This window comes from Oncorhynchus mykiss, chromosome 24 (assembly GCF_013265735.2).
Source record: "Oncorhynchus mykiss isolate Arlee chromosome 24, USDA_OmykA_1.1, whole genome shotgun sequence".
Lineage (NCBI taxonomy): Eukaryota > Metazoa > Chordata > Actinopteri > Salmoniformes > Salmonidae > Oncorhynchus > Oncorhynchus mykiss.
Genome location: NC_048588.1, coordinates 39,312,951 through 39,335,220, shown reverse-complemented (window position 1 = coordinate 39,335,220; position 22,270 = coordinate 39,312,951). Strand labels below are relative to the sequence as shown.

The window sequence follows — 22,270 nt, the reverse complement described above, 5'->3', positions numbered from 1 at the left end:
AAACACCTCCCTCTGCAACTGGTTCCTGGACTTCCTGACGATCTGTCCCCGGGTGGTAAGGGTAGGTAACAACACATCCGCCACGCCGCTCCTCAACATGGGGGCCCCTCAGGGGTGCGTGCTCTTGCCCCCTCCTATACTCCTTGTTCACTCATGACTGAATGGCCAGGCACGACTCCAACACTATCATTAAGTTTGCCGACGACACAACAGTGGTAGGCCTGATCACCGACAACGACGAGACAGCCTATAGGGAGGAGATCAGAGACCTGGCCGTGTGGTGCCAGGACAACAACCTCTCCCTCAATGTGATCAAGACAAAGGAGATGATTGTGGACTGTGGAAAAGAGGACCAAGCACGCCCCCATCGACAGGCTGCAGTGGAGCAGGTTGAGAGCTTCAAGTTCCTTGCTGTCCACATCACCAACAAACTAACATGGTCCAAGCACACCATGACGGTCGTGCACGACAAAACCTATTCCCCCTCAGGAGACTGAAAAGATTTGGGATGGGTCCTCAGATCCTCAAAAGGTTCTACAGCTGCACCATCAAGAACATTCTGACTGGTTGCATCACGGCCTGGTACGGCAACTGCTCGGCCTCCGACTGCAAGGCACTACAGAGGGGAGTGCGAATGGCCAGTACACCACTGGACCTCTTTACCAGGCGGTGTCAGAGGAAGGCCTTAAACATTTTCAAAGACTCTTGCCATCCAAGTCATATACTGTTCTCTCTGCTACCGCACGGCAAGCGGTACTGGAGCGCCATGTCTTGGTCCAAGAGGCTTCTAAACAGCTTCTACACCTTCTATCCACCACTCTCTGTTGTCATCTAGCATTGTCACTTTAATTAACTCTACCTACATGTACATACTACCTCAACTAACCGGTGCCACCACACATTGACTCTGTACCGGTACCCCCTGTATATAGTCTCCACATTGACTCTGTACCAGTACCCCCCTGTATATAGCCTCCACATTGTCTCTGTACCAGTACCCCCCTGTATATAGCCTCCACATTGTCTCTGTACCAGTACCCCCCTGTATATAGCCTCCACATTGACTCTGTACCAGTACCCCCCTGTATATAGCCTCCACATTGTCTCTGTACCAGTACCCCCCTGTATATAGCCTCCAAATTGACTCTGTACCAGTACCCCCCTGTATATAGCCTCCACATTGTCGCTGTACCAGTACCCCCCTGTATATAGCCTCCACATTGACTCTGTACCAGTACCCCCCTGTATATAGCCTCCACATTGTCTCTGTACCAGTACCCCCCTGTATATAGCCTCCACATTGACTCTGTACCGGTACCCCCTGTATATAGCCCCCACATTGTCTCTGTACCAGTACCCCCCTGTATATAGCCTCCACATTGTCTCTGTACCAGTACCCCCCTGTATATAGCCTCCACATTGACTCTGTACCAGTACCCCCCTGTATATAGCCTCCACATTGTCTCTGTACCAGTACCCCCCTGTATATAGCCCCCACATTGTCTCTGTACCAGTACCCCCCTGTATATAGCCTCCACATTGTCTCTGTACCAGTACCCCCCTGTATATAGCCTCCACATTGACTCTGTACCAGTACCCCCCTGTATATAGCCTCCACATTGACTCTGTACCAGTACCCCCCTGTATATAGCCCCCACATTGTCTCTGTACCAGTACCCCCCTGTATATAGCCCCCACATTGTCTCTGTACCAGTACCCCCCTGTATATAGCCCCCACATTGTCTCTGTACCAGTACCCCCCTGTATATAGCCTCCACATTGTCTCTGTACCAGTACCCCCCTGTATATAGCCTCCACATTGACTCTGTACCAGTACCCCCCTGTATATAGCCTCCACATTGACTCTGTACCAGTACCCCCCTGTATATAGCCTCCACATTGTCTCTGTACCAGTACCCCCCTGTATATAGCCTCCACATTGTCTCTGTACCAGTACCCCCCTGTATATAGCCTCCACATTGTCTCTGTACCAGTACCCCCTGTATATAGTCTCCACATTGTCTCTGTACCAGTACCCCCCTGTATATAGCCTCCACATTGACTCTGTACCAGTACCCCCCTGTATATAGTCTCCACATTGTCTCTGTACCAGTACCCCCTGTATATAGCCTCCACATTGACTCTGTACCAGTACCCCCCTGTATATAGCCTCCACATTGTCTCTGTACCAGTACCCCCCTGTATATAGCCTCCACATTGTCTCTGTACCAGTACCCCCCTGTATATAGCCTCCACATTGTCTCTGTACCAGTACCCCCTGTATATAGTCTCCACATTGACTCTGTACCAGTACCCCCCTGTATATAGCCTCCACATTGTCTCTGTACCAGTACCCCCCTGTATATAGCCTCCACATTGACTCTGTACCAGTACCCCCCTGTATATAGCCTCCACATTGTCTCTGTACCAGTACCCCCCTGTATATAGCCTCCACATTGTCTCTGTACCAGTACCCCCTGTATATAGCCTCCACATTGACTCTGTACCAGTACCCCCCTGTATATAGCCTCCACATTGTCTCTGTACCAGTACCCCCCTGTATATAGCCTCCACATTGACTCTGTACCAGTACCCCCCTGTATATAGCCTCCACATTGTCTCTGTACCAGTACCCCCCTGTATATAGACTCACTATTGTTATTTTACTGCTGCTCTTTAATTACGTGTTACTTCTTTCTCTTATTTTTCTCTGCATTATTGGTTAGGGGCTCGTCAGTAAACGTTTCACTGTAAGGTGTATTTGTATTTGGGGCATGTGACTAATAACATTTGATTTGAACTGGTGCAGCTCGGAGCCGAAGGGTGCTGCTTAGACCCCTCCACAGTTCACAATGCTTTGGCAAAACATGACAATACTTGATGATAGTTGATGGAAACAGTGCATGTTTTAGCTTTGCCCAAACCATAACCACTCAGAATGAATTCCTAAACTGTTAATTTTTGAAATATGCGTGGTTAGTGTGGGTGTGTGTGTGTGTGTGTGTGTGTGTGTGTGTGTGTGTGTACCCAGGTAGATGCGTATGGCCTCCATGGCGAGATGTTTTTTGACCAGCAAGTGGGAGTCGGTACCCAGAGAATGGATGATGGGTAACACACGCTCCAGATGATGCAATGGACGCTCTGAGAGACAGAGAGAGAGAGAGAGAGAGAGAGAGAGAGAGAGAGAGAGAGAGAGAGAGAGAGAGAGAGAGAGAGAGACACAGAGGGAAGGGGACAAAAAAAGTCTCAACATCAGCATCACCCCTCCATAGCACTACCATCCCCTCATCCCATACCTCTTCCCCACCTCTCCTTCCTCTCTCTCTACTCCAACCTCTCTCTCTCTCTCTACTCCCAACTCTCCTTCCTCTCTCTCTCTACTCCCACATCTCGCTCTCTCCTCCCACCTCTCCTTCCTCTCTCTCTCTACTCCTACCTCTCCTTCCTCTCTCTCTCTACTCCCACCTCTCTTTCCTCTCTCTCTCTCTACTCCCACTTCTCCTTCCTCTCTCTCTCTACTCCCAGCAGCTCCAGTACTCGTGCTCTCTCTTACCTTTTCTCAATTACATACTCCTCTCTCTTCTGCTGCTTCTCAAAACCCATTGGAGGATAAGGTCAGAGGGGAGGGAGCTCTGTTTTTCTCATCCAACGGTTTTTGAAAAGGATGCGATGGGAGTATGCAATTATGAAAAGGCCTCTCTCTCTCTCTCTCTCTATTACAAAACATTAAGAACACCTGCTCTTTCCACGACAGACTGACCAGGCGAATCCAGCTGAAAGCTATGATCCCTTATTGATGTCACTCAATCAGTGTAGATGAAGGGGAGGTGACAGGTTAAAGAAGGATTTTCAACCTTTGAGACAATTGAGACATGGATTGTGTGTGTGTGTCATTCAGAAGGGGAATGGGCAAGATACAAGATGTAAGTGCCTTTGAACGGGGTATGGTAGTAGGTTCCAGGTGCACCAGTTTGTGTCAAGAACTGCAATGCTGCTGGGTTTTTCACGCTCAACAATTTCTTGTGTGTATCAAGAATGGTCCAACACCCAAAGGACATCCAGCCAGCTTGACACAACTGTGGGAAGCGTTGGAAAAAATGTGACACTTTGTAGAGTCCATGTCCTGATGAATTGAGGCTGTTCTGAGGGCAAAAGGGGGTGCAACTCAGTAATAGGAAGGTGTTTGGTATACTCAGTGTATATCTGTCCTCCAATCTCTTACAACTCACCCATCTCCTCCTTCTGACTGACCTCACATCTCTCTGTCCACTCACCGGTCTCCTCCTTCTGACTGACCTCTCATCTCTCTGTCCACTCACCGGTCTCCTCCTTCTGACTGACCTCCCATCTCTCTGTCCACTCACCGGTCTCCTCCTTCTGACTGACCTCTCATCTCTCTCTCCACTCACTGGTCTCCTCCTTCTGGCTGACCTCTCATCTCTCTGTCCACTCACCGGTCTCCTCCTTCTGACTGACCTCTCATCTCTCTGTCCACTCACCGGTCTCATCCTTCTGGCTGACCTCTCATCTCTCTGTCCACTCACCGGTCTCCTCCTTCTGGCTGACCTCCCATCTCTCTGTCCACTCACCGGTCTCCTCCTTCTGGCTGACCTCTCATCTCTCTCCACTCACCCATCTCCTCCTTCTGGCTGACCTCCCATCTCTCTGTCCACTCACCGGTCTCCTCCTTCTGACTGACCTCTCATCTCTCTGTCCACTCACCGGTCTCCTCCTTCTGACTGACCTCTCATCTCTCTGTCCACTCACCGGTCTCCTCCTTCTGACTGACCTCTCATCTCTCTGTCCACTCACCCATCTCCTCCTTCTGGCTGACCTCTCATCTCTCTGTCCACTCACCGGTCTCCTCCTTCTGACTGACCTCTCATCTCTCTGTCCACTCACTGGTCTCCTCCTTCTGACTGACCTCTCATCTCTCTGTCCACTCACCGGTCTCCTCCTTCTGACTGACCTCTCATCTCTCTGTCCACTCACCGGTCTCCTCCTTCTGACTGACCTCTCATCTCTCTGTCCACTCACCGGTCTCATCCTTCTGGCTGACCTCTCATCTCTCTGTCCACTCACCGGTCTCCTCCTTCTGGCTGACCTCTCATCTCTCTGTCCACTCACCGGTCTCCTCCTTCTGGCTGACCTCCCATCTCTCTGTCCACTCACCGGTCTCCTCCTTCTGACTGACCTCTCATATCTCTGTCCACTCACCGGTCTCCTCCTTCTGGCTGACCTCTCATCTCTCTCCACTCACCCATCTCCTCCTTCTGGCTGACCTCCCAGCAGCTCCAGTAGTCTTTCTCTCTGACCTGGATCTTCCGCCGGTCCAGAATCTCACAGGTCAGCTCTGCTGCCGTCATAGAACCAGGGATCTGGAGGGGAGAGCAGTGGAGGGAGTGAGATTCAGGACCGCTTCTTACTCTCTTTATTTCCCTATCATGATAAAGGTGAGATCATAAGGGGTTAGGTAAGGTCAGAGGTGAGAGGTCACCTTGACATGCTGCTCTGTTGTCTCCTTCTTCTCCTCCAGGTACACTGTACAGATGAAGTCACCTGCTGACCCCGACGCCTGCACAACGCATACACACACAAACACGCACACACACACGCACACACACACGCACACACACACACACACACACGCACACACACGCACACACACGCACACACACACACACACGCACACACACGCACACACACGCAAATTCAAGCAGTGTTAAAGCACATTGGGTTACTGCAGAACACTGTATGATATAAGAAGGTAGTGTGACTCACAGAAGCCTCGGTGTTGAGGTGTGTGTGAGTACTGTATGACTCACAGAAGCCTTGGTGTTGAGAAGGTGTGTGTGAGTACTGTTTGACTCACAGAAGCCTTGGTGTTGAGGTGTGTGTGTGAGTACTGTATGACTCACAGAAGCCTTGGTGTTGAGGTGTGTGTGTGAGTACTGTTTGACTCACAGAAGCCTTGGTGTTGAGGTGTGTGTGTGAGTATTGTATGACTCACAGAAGCCTTGGTGTTGAGATGTGTGTGTGAGTACTGTATGATTCACAGAAGCCTTGGTGTTGAGGTGTGTGTGTGTGAGTACTGCATGACTCACAGAAGCCTTGGTGTTGAGGTGTGTTGTGAGTACTGTATGACTCACAGAAGCCTTGGTGTTGAGGTGTGTTGTGAGTACTGTATGACTCACAGAAGCGTTGGTGTTGAGGTGTGTTGTGAGTACTGTTTGACTCACAGAAGCCTTGGTGTTGAGGTGTGTTGTGAGTACTGTATGACTCACAGAAGCCTTGGTGTTGAGGTGTGTGTGTGAGTACTGTATGACTCACAGAAGCCTTGGTGTTGAGGTGTGTGTGTGTGAGTACTGTATGACTCACAGAAGCCTTGGTGTTGAGGTGTGTGTGAGTACTGTATTACTCACAGAAGCCTCAGTGTTGAGGTGTGTGTGTGAGTACTGTATGACTCACAGAAGCCTTGGTGTTGAGGTGTGTGTGAGTACTGTATGACTCACAGAAGCCTTGGTGTTGATATGTGTGTTTGAGTACTGTTTGACTCACAGAAGCCTTGGTGTTGAGGTGTGTGTGTGAGTACTGTATGACTCACAGAAGCCTTGATGTTGAGGTGTGTTGTGAGTACTAAATGACTCACAGAAGCCTTGGTGTTGAGAAGGTGTGTGTGAGTACTGTTTGACTCACAGAAGCCTTGGTGTTGAGGTGTGTGTGTGAGTACTGTATGACTCACAGAAGCCTTGGTGTTGAGGTGTGTGTGTGAGTACTGTATGACTCACAGAAGCCTTGGTGTTGAGGTGTGTGTGTAAGTACTGTATGACTCACAGAAGCCTTGGTGTTGAGGTGTGTGTGTGTGAGTACTGTATGACTCACAGAAGCCTTGGTGTTGAGGTGTGTGTGTGAGTACTGTATGACTCACAGAAGCCTTGGTGTTGAGGTGTGTGTGTAAGTACTGTATGACTCACAGAAGCCTTGGTGTTGAGGTGTGTGTGTGTGAGTACTGTATTACTCACAGAAGCCTCAGTGTTGAGGTGTGTGTGTGAGTACTGTATGACTCACAGAAGCCTTGGTGTTGAGGTGTGTGTGTGAGTACTGTATGACTCACAGGGACGCTGGAGTTGTGGTTCAACTTCTCTCTGACTTTAATGATGGCCGTGATCTCATCCAGCTGTCTTTTCAGCTGCATCTCATCCACCTGAACCGCAAAACAACCACGCACAGTCAACCACACACGGTCAACCACACACGGTCAACCACACACGGTCAACCACACACGGTCAACCACACACGGTCAACCACGCACGGTCAACCACACACGGTCAACCACGCACGGTCAACCACACACAGTCAACCACACACAGTCAACCACACACAGTCAACCACACACGGTCAACCACGCACAGTCAACCACACACGGTCAACCACACACTGTCAACCACACACGGTCAACCACGCACAGTCAACCACACACGGTCAACCACACACGGTCACAAGAACAGATATCACTCAGGTTCTGCCTAGCAACAGAGATGCATTGGCTGTTCAGTTGTGGGGGAGGAGACTCAGCCCAGGAGAAAGGGTTAAATATCAGTGCTTGTGTGAAATGTTTTTTTCATCTGAATTACAGCTGTAACCACCCTTTAAACTTGGTTAATCTTCTCTAGTGTCCGTGACGTATTTACTCTGAGAAATTAGAACCTGACAGCATATAACGACTCACTCCATGGTTGAAACATCATTGACCAGCTCACAGTGTAGTCACCCCCCTACCAAACACTGTAGTCACCCCCCTACCAAACACTGTAGTCACCCCCCTATCAAACACTGTAGTCACCCCCCTACCAAACACTGTAATCACCCCCCTATCAAACACTGTAGTCACCCCCCTACCAAACACTGTAGTCACCCCCCTATCAAACACTGTAGTCACCCCCCTACCAAACACTGTAGTCACCCCCCTATCAAACACTGTAGTCACCCCCCTACCAAACACTGTAGTCAACCCCCTACCAAACACTGTAGTCACCCCCCTACCAAACACTGTAGTCACCCCCCTACCAAACACTGTAGTCACCCCCCTATCAAACACTGTAGTCACCCCCCTACCAAACACTGTAGTCACCCCCCTATCAAACACTGTAGTCACCCCCCTACCAAACACTGTAGTCACCCCCCTATCAAACACTGTAGTCACCCCCCTACCAAACACTGTAGTCAACCCCCTACCAAACACTGTAGTCACCCCCCTACCAAACACTGTAGTCACCCCCCTACCAAACACTGTAGTCACCCCCCTAAAAAACACTGTAGTCACCCCCCTACCAAACACTGTAGTCACCCCCCTACCAAACACTATAGTCATACCCCTACCAAACACTGTAGTCACCCCCCTACCAAACACTGTAGTCACCCCCCTACCAAACACTGTAGTCACCCCCTACCAAACACTATAGTCACCCCCCTACCAAACACTGTAGTCACCCCCCTACCAAACACTATAGTCATACCCCTACCAAACACTGTAGTCACCCCCCTACCAAACACTGTAGTCACACCCCTAAAAAACACTGTAGTCACCCCCCTACCAAACACTGTAGTCACCCCCTACCAAACACTATAGTCATACCCCTACCAAACACCAGAGGGCAGAAGAGAGCTAGTGCCTAAACTCAAAGATGACAGAGTGCCGTGGGGATTCCACTATGTACAGATCTAGGATCAGCTTCCTCTACCTCAATCTTAACCTTAAACATTAGCAGGGGAAAATGCTAAACTGACCCAAGATCAGCGTCTATGGGCAATAATGCACTAGTACATTTAAATCTAAGTCCTTTAGCAGACGTTCTTATCCAGCGCGACTTACAGGAACAACTAGGGTTAAGTGCCTTGCTCAAGGGCACATCAGCAGATTGTTCACCTTGTCGGACTCAGGGATTCAAACCAGCAACTTTTCGGTTACTGGCTCAATGCTCTAAACTGCTAGGCTAGCTGCCGCCTCTGAGGTTAGGGGTCAGGGGTTAGAGTTTACAGGGTCTCTGACCTCAAAGATGTCCGTGTAGTGCTCTATGAGGTTAGGGGTCAGGGGTTAGAGTTTACAGGGTCTCCGACCTCAAAGATGTCCGTGTAGTGCTCTATGAGGTTAGGGGTCAGGGGTTAGAGTTTACAGGATCTCTGACCTCAAAGACGTCCGTGTAGTGCTCTATGAGGTTAGGGGTCAGGGGTTAGAGTTTACAGGATCTCTGACCTCAAAGACGTCCGTGTAGTGCTCTATGAGGTTAGGGGTCAGGGGTTAGAGTTTACAGGATCTCTGACCTCAAAGACGTCCGTGTAGTGCTCTATGAGTTCCTCTACGACAAGGCCAGCGGTGTAGTCCTTCCCGTCGCTCTGGAACAGTGTTGGGCCAAATACTATAGCCAGGTTATGGAGATTCATCTGGTTCAGCTCTGCAAACCGCTGCACACTGTGGACAACACACACACCGTTACACTCTGACCTGAGGGGTGTGTGTGTGTGTGTGTTTATATGTGTCTCACCAGTAGAGGTGGTTGACCAGGGCTCGTAGCGTGGCCTTGTTGACTCTGGGCAGCTGGCTCAGCAGCAGCTGGTACTGACAGATCTTTCTGCTCTCCTCTGGGATCACTGACAGACAACACACACACAGCCAAGCATGTTTAATTCAGTTAGGTCACGTTTGGTTCCTAGTGAATACACCCCTGCTATATAGTACCTCACCCCTATTTTAGGGTGAGTGTCGGGAGTTGGGGTTAGAGTGTAGGGTGCTACGGTTAGGGTGTACGGTGTTGGGGTTAGGGTATAAGGGTAGGGGTTAGGGTATAGGGAGTTAAGGTTAGGGTGTTGGGGTTAGGGTGTACGATGTTGGGGTTAGGGTATAAGGGTAGGGAGTTAAGGTTAGGGTGTTGGGGTTAGGGTGTTGGGGTTAGGGTGTAGGGGTAGTGGTTAGGGTGTAGGGGTAGGAGTTAGGGGGTAGGAGTTAGGGTGTAGGGGTAGGAGTTAGGGTGTAGGAGTAGGAGTTAGGGTGTAGGGGTATTGGTTAGGGTGTAGGGGTAGTGGTTAGGGTGTAGGGGTAGGAGTTAGGGTGTAGGGGTAGTGGTTAGGGTGTAGGGGTAGGGGTTAGGGTGTAGGGGTAGTGGTTAGGGTGTTGGGGTTAGGGAGTTAGGGGTAAGAGTGTAGGGGTAGTGGTTAGGGTGTAGGGGTAGTGGTTAGGGTGTAGGGGTAGTGGTTAGGGTGTTGGGGTTAGGGAGTTAGGGGTAAGGGTGTAGGGGTAGGGGTTAGGGTGTAGGGGTAGTGGTTAGGGTGTAGGGGTAGTGGTTAGGGTGTTGGGGTTAGGGAGTTAGGGGTAAGGGTGTTGGGGTAGGGGTTAGGGTGTAGGGGTAGTGGTTAGGGTGTTGGGGTAGGGGTTAAGTGTAGGGTTAGGGAGTTAGGGGTAAGGGTGTAGGGGTTAGGGGTTAGGGTGTAGGGTGTTAGGGTAGGGGTTAAGGGTAGGGTTAGGGAGTTAGGGGTAAGGGTGTAGGGGTAGTGGTTAGGGTGTTGGGGTAGGGGTTAAGGGTAGGGTTAAGGAGTTAGGGGTAGGGGTAGTGGTTAGGGTGTTGGGGTAGGGGTTAAGGGTAGGGTTAAGGAGTTAGGGGTAGGGGTTAGGGTGTAGGGGTAAGGGTTTAGGGGTAGTGGTTAGGGTGTTGGAGTAGGGGTTAAGTGTAGGGTTAGGGAGTTAGGGGTAAGGGTGTAGGGGTAGTGGTTAGGGTGTTGGGGTAGGGGTTAAGGGTAGGGTTAAGGAGTTAGGGGTAGGGGTTAGGGTGTAGGGGTTAGGGTGTAGGGTGTTGGGGTAGTGGTTAGGGTGTTGGGGTAGGGGTTAAGGGTAGGGTTAAGGAGTTAGGGGTAGGGGTTAGGGTGTAGGGGTTAGGGTGTAGGGTGTAGGGGTAGTGGTTAGGGTGTTGGGGTAGGGGTTAAGGGTAGGGTTAAGGAGTTAGGGGTAGGGGTTAGGGGTTTTGTATACATTTCATTATATTTCAACCTCTTTTTTCCATTTTCAAATAAAATATACCTTCCTGCAACCCGCCTCACCCAATGTGGTACAGATCTGCAATTCTTTAGACCTTCTAACTGGAACCTCTATCAGAGGCTTGCCATCAGCAGCTAGGCAGCTAATTAGCTACTAGCGTTTTAGTCATCGTTAGCCACTGCTAGCGGTCTTTACCTTTAGCTCGGACTCCAGCTACTTTAGCCCGGATAGCCTGGATAATACCTGCCAGTCTGCACAGCGCGATACCAGCCCTGGGCATATCGGACTGCTTTTTTTATCCACTACATCACCGGATTGCTGCCGCAAGCTCTGGACCATTACACCGAATCTTCAATGCTAGCTAGTTGCTACCGAGTGGCTATTGTAGCTAATGCCCTTGTCCAGAAGCATGCACCAGCCAGCCTCGAGCTAGCCTCGAGCTAGGCCCATTTCCCAGCTAGCAAACGAAGTACACCAGCTACAATACCTCTCTTCCCAATTGGACTGGAACCTTTGTCGACAAGGAGCCCCACCGATCCATCACAACTGGTCTGCTGACATAATCCGGCCGATGTGCTGGTGTTGATCCATCTGCTAGCCCCGGCCTGCTAGCTTCCTGAACGCCGTGTCTCCCGCTCGCCTTGCTTAATAATCGACTACCGAACGGCTCCCTGTTTCACCTTTGCTGCTCATTGGACCCTGTGATCACTCAGATACACAGCTGATGCCTGCTGGACTGTACATTAACACAGTACTTCATTTTGTTTATCTGTCGGCCCAAGCCTTGAACTCAGGCCCTGTGTGTAGATAACTGACCCCCTCTGCCCATTCAACGCCATTATACCAGTTGTTATCTCACTCATTGTTGTTGTAGCTCTCCCAATCAACACCTGTGATTGCTTTATGCCTCTCTCTAATGGCAATATGCATCCTGTTGCTTAGGGCAGCTCTCATTGTTTTACTTTACTGCGGAGCCCCTAATCCTGCTCAACATGCCTCAGATAGCCCCCTTGTCCCACCCCCCCACATGCGGAATTGCAATCTACAGTAGAGATAGCCTGCAGAGTTCTGTCATACTATCCAGGTCTAAGCCCAAACAGCTTCTACTTTTAAAGATCCATCTCCCCAGAAATAAGTCACTGTTGCTGCTTGTTATAGATCCCCCTCAGCTCCCAGCTGTGCCCTGGACTGTGAATGTGAATTGATTGCCCTCCATCTATCGTCAGAGTTCGTACTGTTAGGTGACCTAAATTGGGATATGCTTAACACCCCGGCCATCCTACAATCTAAAGTAGATGCCCTCAATCTCACACAAATTATCAAGGAACCTACCAGGTACAACCCCAAATCCGTAAACACCCTCATAGATATCATCCTGACCAACTTGCCCTCTAAATACACCTCTGCTGTCTTCAACCAGGATCTCAGTGATCACTGCCTCATTGGCTGCGTCCGTTATGGGTCCGCAGTCAAACGACCACCCCTCATCACTGTCAAGCGCTCCCTAAAACACTTCTGTGAGCAGGCCTTTCTAATCGACCTGGCCTGGGTATCCTGGAAGGATATTGACCTCATCCTGTCAGTCGAGGATGCCTGTTCATTCTTTAAAAGTAACTTCTTCACCATCTTAGATAAGCATACTCTGTTGAAAAAATGTAAAACTAAGAACAGATACAGCCCTTGGTTTACTCCAGACTTGACTGCCCTTGACCAGCACAAAAACACCCTGTGGCGTACCGCAACATGCAACTTTTCAGGGAAGTCAGGAACCAATACACACAGCCAGGTAGGAAAGCAAAGGCTAGCTTTTTCAAACATAATTTTTCATCATGCAGCACGAATTCCAAAAGGTTTTGGGACATTGTAAAGCACCTCCTCCCAGCTGCCCACTGCACTGAGACTAGGAACCACTGCCACCAGCAATAAATCCATGATAATTGAGAATTTCAATAAGAATTTCTCTACGGCTGGCCATACTTTCCACCTGGCTACCCAAACTCCGGCCAACAGCTCTGCACCACCCCGCGGCAACAAAGCCTCCTTCACTCATGTTGCCAAACGTACCCTCGTAAAACTGACTATCCTACCGATCCTTGATTTCGGCGATGTCATTTACAAAATAGCCTCCAACACTCTACTCAACAAAATGGATGCAGTCTATCACAGTGCCATCCGTTTTGTCACCAAAGCCCCATATACTACCCACCATTGCGACCGGTATGCTCTCGTTGGCTGGACCTCGCTACATATTCGTCGCCAAACCCACTGGCTCCAGGTCATCTATAATTCTTAGGTAAAGCTCCGCCTTGTCTCAGCTCACTGGTCACCATAGCAACACCCACCCGTAGCACGCGCTCCAGCAGGTATATCTCACTGATCATCCCCAAAGCCAACACCTTGTTTGGCCGCCTTTCCATCCAGTTCTCTGCTGCCAGTGACTGGAATGACTTCACTGAAGTTGGAGACTCATATCTCCCTCACTAACTTTAAGTGTCAGCTGTCAGAGCAGCTTACCAATCGCTGCAGCTGTACATAGCCCATCTGTAAATAGTCCATCCAACCAACTACCTACCTCATCCCCATATTTATTTTTGTTTTTCTGCTCTTTTGCACACCAGTATTTCTACTTGCACAGCCTCATCTGCACATCTATCACTCCAGTGTAAATGTCTAAATTGCTAACTTCACCACTATTGGCTTATTTATTGCCTTACCTCCTTACTTCATTTGCACGCACTGTATACAGATTTTTCTATTGTGTTATTGATTGTACGATTGTTTATTCCATGTGTAACTCTGTGTTGTTTTTGTCACAATGCTTTGCTTTATCTTGGCCAGGTTGCAGTTGTAAATGAGATCTTGTTCTCAACTGGTTCCCTGGTTTAATAAATAATAAATAACTAAAAGGGTGTAGGGGTTAGGGTGTAGAGGTAGGGGTTAGGGTGTAGGGGTTAGGGTGTAGGGGTTAGGGTGTAGGGGTTAGGGTGTAGGGGTTAGGGTGTAGAGGTAGGGGTTAGGGTGTAGGGGTTAGGGTGTAGGGGTTAGGGTGTAGAGGTAGGGGTTAGGGTGTAGGGGTTAGGGTGTAGAGGTAGGGGTTAGGGTGTAGGGGTTAGGGTGTAGAGGTAGGGGTTAGGGTGTAGGGGTTAGGGGTTAGGGTGTAGGGGTTAGGGTGTAGAGGTAGGGGTTAGGGTGTAGGGGTTAGGGTGTAGAGGTAGGGGTTAGGGTGTAGGGGTTAGGGTGTAGGGGTTAGGGTGTAGAGGTAGGGGTTAGGGTGTAGGGGTTAGGGTGTAGAGGTAGGGGTTAGGGTGTAGGGGTTAGGGTGTAGAGGTAGGGGTTAGGGTGTAGGGGTTAGGGTGTAGAGGTTAGGGTGTAGAGGTAGGGGTTAGGGTGTAGGGGTAGGGGTTAGGGTGTAGAGGTAGGGGTTAGGGTGTAGGGGTTAGGGTGTAGAGGTTAGGGTGTAGAGGTAGGGGTTAGGGTGTAGGGGTTAGGGTGTAGAGGTAGGGGTTAGGGTGTAGGGGTTAGGGTGTAGAGGTAGGGGTTAGGGTGTAGGGGTTAGGGTGTAGAGGTAGGGGTTAGGGTGTAGAGGTTAGGGTGTAGAGGTAGGGGTTAGGGTGTAGAGGTAGGGGTTAGGGTGTAGGGGTTAGGGTGTAGAGGTTAGGGTGTAGAGGTAGAGGTTAGGGTGTAGAGGTTAGGGTGTAGAGGTAGGGGTTAGGGTGTAGAGGTAGGGGTTAGGGTGTAGGGGTTAGGGGTTAGGGTGTAGGGGTTAGGGTGTAGAGGTTAGGGTGTAGAGGTAGGGGTTAGGGTGTAGGGGTTAGGGTGTAGAGGTAGGGGTTAGGGTGTAGGGGTTAGGGTGTAGAGGTAGGGGTTAGGGTGTAGGGGTAGGGGTTAGGGTGTAGAGGTAGGGGTTAGGGTGTAGAGGTAGGGGTTAGGGTGTAGAGGTAGGGGTTAGGGTGTAGAGGTAGGGGTTAGGGTGTAGGGGTTAGGGTGTAGAGGTAGGGGTTAGGGTGTAGGGGTTAGGGTGTAGAGGTAGGGGTTAGGGTGTAGGGGTTAGGGTGTAGAGGTAGGGGTTAGGGTGTAGGGGTTAGGGTGTAGAGGTAGGGGTTAGGGTGTAGAGGTAGGGGTTAGGGTGTAGAGGTAGGGGTTAGGGTGTAGAGGTAGGGGTTAGGGTGTAGGGGTTAGGGTGTAGAGGTAGGGGTTAGGGTGTATGGGTTAGGGTGTAGAGGTAGGGGTTAGGGTGTAGGGGTTAGGGTGTAGAGGTAGGGGGTTGGGTGTAGGGGTTAGGGTGTAGAGGTAGGGGTTAGGGTGTAGGGGTTAGGGTGTAGAGGTAGGGGTTAGGGTGTAGGGGTTAGGGTGTAGAGGTAGGGGTTAGGGTGTAGAGGTAGGGGTTAGGGTGTAGGGGTTAGGGGTTAGGGTGTAGAGGTAGGGGTTAGGGTGTAGAGGTAGGGGTTAGGGTGTAGGGGTTAGGGTGTAGGGGTTAGGGTGTAGAGGTAGGGGTTAGGGTGTAGGGGTTAGGGTGTAGGGGTTAGGGTGTAGAGGTAGGGGTTAGGGTGTAGGGTTAGGGTGTAGGGCTCACCAGGTGTGCTGAGCCATGCGCTAGCAGCCTGTATGGTGAACAGGCCCTCTCCAGACTCTCTGAAGAAGCGTTTCAGTGTGTTAGACACGTCGTCCACCTGGTGCTCACCCTCCTTCAGACGCACGCTACGGGCATCACGCCGAAACGCCTCGCACAGCGTCGCCACGCGACTGTTCACACCGCTCTTACGGTAGATACCCTCGGACGTCAGACCTAGAACACACACACAGATTAAAACTCACACACATGAATATACACATACTTCATAACACATACCCTTTCACAACCCATTCTCTTACTGACCAACCAAAACAGAGTTCAGAGGTCAGAGCAGCAGCTAATCAGAGCCCAGAAGGGATTAGGAAGAGTTAGCAGATGTAACAGATTAACATTCCAACCACGAAACAGGAGAAACTACCCAGAACCCAACAGGTTCAGCCTGATCCCCAGTAAGACCAGTGAGTCACTAAGTCAATAGGAAAGAAACAACAGGGAGAAACCACAAGCCTTGGTCAGCAGAGAGAGAGAGAGAAGTTAACACATAACCTGAGAGAGAGAGAGAGAGAGAGAGAGAGAGAGAGAGAGAGAGAGAGAGGTTAACACATAACCTAGGAGATAGAGAGAGAGAGAGAGAGAGAGAGAGAGGTTAACACATAACCTGAGAGAGAGAGAGAGAGAGAGAGATTAACACATAACCTAGGAGAGAGAGAGAGAAGGAGGGGGAGAGAGAGAGAATGAATGGAAGGATGTGGAGAGATAGAGATGTATTTTGTTTATCTATTTCACTTGCTTTTGCAATGTAAACATGTGTTTCCCATGCCAATAAAGCCCCTTGAAATGAATAGAGAGAGGGGGGTGGGGGTGAAGGAGGGAAAGAGAGAGAGGAAATGAATAGTGCTGATTGGTTGTCCTTTGCTTATTTCTCTATGTGAGCCAGAACAGTCACGAGGCAACACAAACACACTGCACATACACACAGCTACACACAATCTCTCACCACACTGTGTGATGTAGTCAATGCAGCGGTCCACTATAACAGGGATGTCGGTCTCAGTTAGTTGCTGCTGACTAAGAGAGTCTCCTGCACTGCCTGCTGCTCTCTGCACGGACACACACCAACCCTGGAAGTCAAGCTTCTTCTCCCCCTCAATGTACAGAGTCCTGGAGAGAGAGAGGGAGGGAGGGAGAGGGAGAGAGGGAGGGAGATGGAGAGGGAGAGAGGAAGGGAGACGGAGAGGGAGGGACAGGGAGAGAGAGAGACAGAGAGGGAGACAGAGAGAGGGAGGGAGGGGGAGAGAGAGGGAGGGAGGGAGGGAGGGGGACAGAGGGAGGGAGGGGGAGAGAGGGAGGGAGGGAGGGAACACAGAGGGAGGGAGGGGGAGAGAGAGGGAGGGAGGGAGGGAGAGAGGGTGGGAGGGGGAGAGAGGGGGAGGGAGGGAGAGAGGGAGGGAGGGGGAGAGAGGGAGGGAGAGGGAGGGAGGGAGGGAGGGGGAGAGAGGGGGAGAGAGAGGGAGGGAGGGAGGGAGGGAGGGAGGGAGGGAGGGAGGGAGGAGGAGAGAGAGGGAGGGAGGGAGAGAGGGAGGGAGGGGGAGAGAGGGAGGGAGAGGGAGGGAGGGAGGGGGAGAGAGGGGGAGAGAGGGAGGGGGAGAGAGAGGGAGGGAGGGAGGGAGGGAGGGAGGGAGACGGAGAGGGAGAGAGAGAGAGAGAGGGAGGGAGGGAGAGGGAGAGAGGGAGGGGGAGAGAGGGAGGGAGACAGAGAGAGGGAGGGAGATGGAGAGGGAGGGAGAGGGAGAGGGAGGGAGATGGAGAGAGGGAGAGGGAGGGAGACGGAGAGGGAGAGAGGGAGGGAGACGGAGAGGGAGAGAGGGAGACGAAGAGAGGGAGGGAGACAGAGAGGGGGAGGGAGACAGAGAGGGGGAGGGAGACGGAGAGGGGGAGGGAGAGGGAGAGAGGGAGGGAGGGAGACAGAGCGGGAGGGAGACGGAGAGGGGGAGGGAGAGGGAGAGAGGGAGGGTGTGAGACGGAGAGAGGGAGGGTGTGAGAGGGGGAGAGAGAGGGAGGGAGGGAGGGAGGGAGGGAGGGAGGGAGGGAGGGAGGGAGGGAGGGAGGGGGAGAGAGAGGGAGGGAGGGAGAGAGGGAGGGAGAGGGAGGGAGGGAGGGGGAGAGAGGGGGAGAGAGGGATGGGGAGAGAGAGGGAGGGAGGGAGGGAGGGAGGGAGGGAGGGAGGGAGGGAGGGAGGGAGGGAGGGAGGGAGGGAGGGAGAGGGAGAGAGGGAGGGAGATGGAGAGAGGGAGAGGGAGGGAGACGGAGAGGGAGAGAGGGAGGGAGACGGAGAGGGAGAGAGGGAGACGAAGAGAGGGAGGGAGACAGAGAGGGGGAGGGAGACAGAGAGGGGGAGGGAGACAGAGAGGGGGAGGGAGAGGGAGAGAGGGAGGGAGGGAGACAGAGCGGGAGGGAGACGGAGAAGGGGAGGGAGAGGGAGAGAGGGAGGGTGTGAGACGGAGAGAGGGAGGGTGTGAGACGGAGAGGGAGAGAGGGAGGGAGACAGAGAGAGGGAGGGAGACGGAGAGGGGGAGGGAGACAGAGAGGGACAGAAGGAGGGAGACAGAGAGGGAGGGAGAAGAAGGTAGACAGAGTGAGGGAGGGAGACAGAGAGGGAGAGAGGGAAGGAGGGAGACGGAGAGGGAGGGAGACGGAGATAGTGAGGGATACGGAGAGGGAGAAAGGGAGGGTGGGAGACGGAGAGGGAGAGAGGGAGACAGAGAGGGAGACAGAGGGGGAGGGAGACGAAGAGGGAGGGAGACAGAGAGGGGGAGGGAGACAGAGAGGGAGGGAGACGGCGCGGGGGAGAGGGAGGGAGACGGAGAGGGGGAGGGAGACGGAGAGGGAGATAGGGAGGGAGACGGAGAGGGGGAGGGATACGGAGAGGGAGAAAGGGAGGGTGGGAGACGGAGAGGGAGGGAGACAGAGGGAGGGAGGGAGGGAGGGAGGGAGGGAGGGAGGGAGGGAGACGGAGAGGGGGAGGGAGACGGAGAGGGGGAGGGAGACGGAGAGGGAGGGAGAGGGAGAGAGGGAGGGAGATGGAGAGGGAGAGAGGGAGGGAGACGGAGAGGGAGAGAGGGAGGGAGATGGAGAGGGAGAGAGGGAGGGATACGGAGAGGGGGAGGGAGACGGAGGGAGACGGAGGGAGATGGAGAGGGAGACAGAGAGAGGAAGGGAGACAGAGAGCGGGAGAGAGGGAGGGAGACAGAGAGAGGGAGGAAGACAGAGAGGGAGAGAGGGAGGGAGACGGAGAGGGGGAGGGAGACAGAGGGAGACGGAGAGGGGGAGGGAGGAAGACGGAGAGGGAGAGAGGGAGGGAGACGGAGAGGGGGAGGGAGACGGAGAGGGGGAGGGAGATGGAGAGGGGGAGGGAGACGGAGGGAGACGGAGAGGGGGAGGGAGACAGAAAGGGGGAGAGGGACGGAGAGGGAGAGAGGGAGGGAGGGAGACGGAGAGGGAGGGAGACAGAGAGAGGGAGGGAGGCGGAGAGGGGGAGGGAGACGGAGGGAGACGGAGAGGGGGAGGGAGACAGAGAGGGGAGAGGGACGGAGAGGGAGAGAGGGAGGGAGGGAGACGGAGAGGGAGGGAGACAGAGAGAGGGAGGGAGGCGGAGAGGGAGGGATACGGAGAGGGAGAGGGGGAGGGAGAGGGAGAGGGAGGGAGATGGAGAGGGAGACAGAGAGAGGAAGGGAGACAGAAAGAGGGAGAGAGGGGAGACAGAGAGAGGGAGGGAGAGAGGGAGAGAGACGGAGAGGGGGAGGGAGACGGAGAGGGAGAGAGGGAGGGAGACGGAGAGGGAGGGAGACGGAGAGGGAGGGAGACAGAGAGAGGGAGGGAGGCGGAGAGGGAGGGATACGGAGAGGGAGAAAGTGAGGGAGACGGAGAGGGAGAGAGACGGAGAGGGAGAGAGACGGAGAGGGAGGGAGACGGAGAGAGAGAGGGGGAGGGAGGGAGACGGAGAGGGAGGGAGACGGAGAGGGAGAGAGACGGAGAGGGAGAGAGACGGAGAGAGAGTGAGAGAGAGAGAGGGAGGGAGACGGAGAGAGAGAGGGGGAGGGAGACAGAGAGAAAGTGAGGGAGGGAGACAGAGAGGGGGAGGGAGACAGAGAGGGAGATGGAGAGGGGGAGGGAGAAAGAGAGGGAGACGGGGAGGGAGACGGAGAAGGAGAGGGGGACGGAGAGGGGGAGGGAGGAAGACGGAGAGGGAGAGAGGGAGGGAGACAGAGAGGGGGAGGGAGACAGAGAGGGAGGGAGACGGCGCGGGGGAGAGGGAGGGAGACGGAGAGGGGGAGGGAGACGGAGAGGGAGATAGGGAGGGAGACGGAGAGGGGGAGGGATACGGAGAGGGAGAAAGGGAGGGTGGGAGACGGAGAGGGAGGGAGACAGAGGGAGGGAGGGAGGGAGGGAGGGAGGGAGGGAGGGAGGGAGGGAGACGGAGAGGGGGAGGGAGACGGAGAGGGGGAGGGAGACGGAGAGGGAGGGAGAGGGAGAGAGGGAGGGAGATGGAGAGGGAGAGAGGGAGGGAGACGGAGAGGGAGAGAGGGAGGGAGATGGAGAGGGAGAGAGGGAGGGATACGGAGAGGGGGAGGGAGACGGAGGGAGACGGAGGGAGATGGAGAGGGAGACAGAGAGAGGAAGGGAGACAGAGAGCGGGAGAGAGGGAGGGAGACAGAGAGAGGGAGGAAGACAGAGAGGGAGAGAGGGAGGGAGACGGAGAGGGGGAGGGAGACAGAGGGAGACGGAGAGGGGGAGGGAGGAAGACGGAGAGGGAGAGAGGGAGGGAGACGGAGAGGGGGAGGGAGACGGAGAGGGGGAGGGAGATGGAGAGGGGGAGGGAGACGGAGGGAGACGGAGAGGGGGAGGGAGACAGAAAGGGGGAGAGGGACGGAGAGGGAGAGAGGGAGGGAGGGAGACGGAGAGGGAGGGAGACAGAGAGAGGGAGGGAGGCGGAGAGGGGGAGGGAGACGGAGGGAGACGGAGAGGGGGAGGGAGACAGAGAGGGGAGAGGGACGGAGAGGGAGAGAGGGAGGGAGGGAGACGGAGAGGGAGGGAGACAGAGAGAGGGAGGGAGGCGGAGAGGGAGGGATACGGAGAGGGAGAGGGGGAGGGAGACGGAGAGGGAGGGAGATGGAGAGGGAGACAGAGAGAGGAAGGGAGACAGAAAGAGGGAGAGAGGGGAGACAGAGAGAGGGAGGGAGAGAGGGAGAGAGACGGAGAGGGGAGGGAGACGGAGAGGGAGAGAGGGAGGGAGACGGAGAGGGAGGGAGACGGAGAGGGAGGGAGACAGAGAGAGGGAGGGAGGCGGAGAGGGAGGGATACGGAGAGGGAGAAAGTGAGGGAGACGGAGAGGGAGAGAGACGGAGAGGGAGAGAGACGGAGAGGGAGGGAGACGGAGAGAGAGAGGGGGAGGGAGGGAGACGGAGAGGGAGGGAGACGGAGAGGGAGAGAGACGGAGAGGAGAGAGACGGAGAGAGAGTGAGAGAGAGAGAGGGAGGGAGACGGAGAGAGAGAGGGGGAGGGAGACAGAGAGAAAGTGAGGGAGGGAGACAGAGAGGGGGAGGGAGACAGAGAGGGAGATGGAGAGGGGGAGGGAGAAAGAGAGGGAGACGGGGAGGGAGACGGAGAAGGAGAGGGGGACGGAGAGGGGGAGGGAGGAAGACGGAGAGGGAGAGAGGGAGGGAGACGGAGAGGGGGAGGGAGACGGAGAGGGGGAGGGAGATGGAGAGGGGGAGGGAGACGGAGGGAGACGGAGAGGGGGAGGGAGACAGAAAGGGGGAGAGGGACGGAGAGGGAGAGAGGGAGGGAGGGAGACGGAGAGGGAGGGAGACAGAGAGAGGGAGGGAGGCGGAGAGGGGGAGGGAGACGGAGGGAGACGGAGAGGGGGAGGGAGACAGAGAGGGGAGAGGGACGGAGAGGGAGAGAGGGAGGGAGGGAGACGGAGAGGGAGGGAGACAGAGAGAGGGAGGGAGGCGGAGAGGGAGGGATACGGAGAGGGAGAGGGGGAGGGAGACGGAGAGGGAGGGAGATGGAGAGGGAGACAGAGAGAGGAAGGGAGACAGAAAGAGGGAGAGAGGGGAGACAGAGAGAGGAGAGAGACGGAGAGGGGGAGGGAGACGGAGAGGGAGAGAGGGAGGGAGACGGAGAGGGAGGGAGACGGAGAGGGAGGGAGACAGAGAGAGGGAGGGAGGCGGAGAGGGAGGGATACGGAGAGGGAGAAGTGAGGGAGACGGAGAGGGAGAGAGACGGAGAGGGAGAGAGACGGAGAGGGAGGGAGACGGAGAGAGAGAGGGGGAGGGAGGGAGACGGAGAGGGAGGGAGACGGAGAGGGAGAGAGACGGAGAGGGAGAGAGACGGAGAGAGAGTGAGAGAGAGAGAGGGAGGGAGACGGAGAGAGAGAGGGGGAGGGAGACAGAGAGAAAGTGAGGGAGGGAGACAGAGAGGGGGAGGAGACAGAGAGGGAGATGGAGAGGGGGAGGGAGAAAGAGAGGGAGACGGGGAGGGAGACGGAGAAGGAGAGGGGGACGGAGAGGGAGAGAGACGGAGAGGGAGGGAGACGGAGAGGGAGGGAGAGAGAGAGGGAGAGAGGGAGACGGAGAGAGAGGGTCAATATAATAGTGCTTGTGTCAGCA

General features: G+C 54.0%; 1 protein-coding gene across 3 annotated transcripts in view; it reads right to left on the bottom strand.

Moving 5' to 3' along the window:
- LOC110516717 (arf-GAP with Rho-GAP domain, ANK repeat and PH domain-containing protein 1) overlaps positions 1-22,270 on the bottom strand; it is a 112,202-nt gene that overhangs the window by 15,161 nt on the left and 74,771 nt on the right. For all 3 annotated transcript variants that reach the window (XM_036961242.1, XM_036961243.1, XM_036961244.1), the window contains 8 exons: positions 16,597-16,760; positions 15,600-15,812; positions 9,543-9,648; positions 9,322-9,469; positions 7,115-7,204; positions 5,498-5,575; positions 5,261-5,378; positions 3,028-3,141 (listed from right to left, as the gene is read on the bottom strand). In XM_036961242.1, coding sequence (XP_036817137.1) covers positions 3,028-3,141; positions 5,261-5,378; positions 5,498-5,575; positions 7,115-7,204; positions 9,322-9,469; positions 9,543-9,648; positions 15,600-15,812; positions 16,597-16,760 — 1,031 coding nt within the window. The remainder of the gene's footprint in view (positions 1-3,027; positions 3,142-5,260; positions 5,379-5,497; positions 5,576-7,114; positions 7,205-9,321; positions 9,470-9,542; positions 9,649-15,599; positions 15,813-16,596; positions 16,761-22,270) is intronic.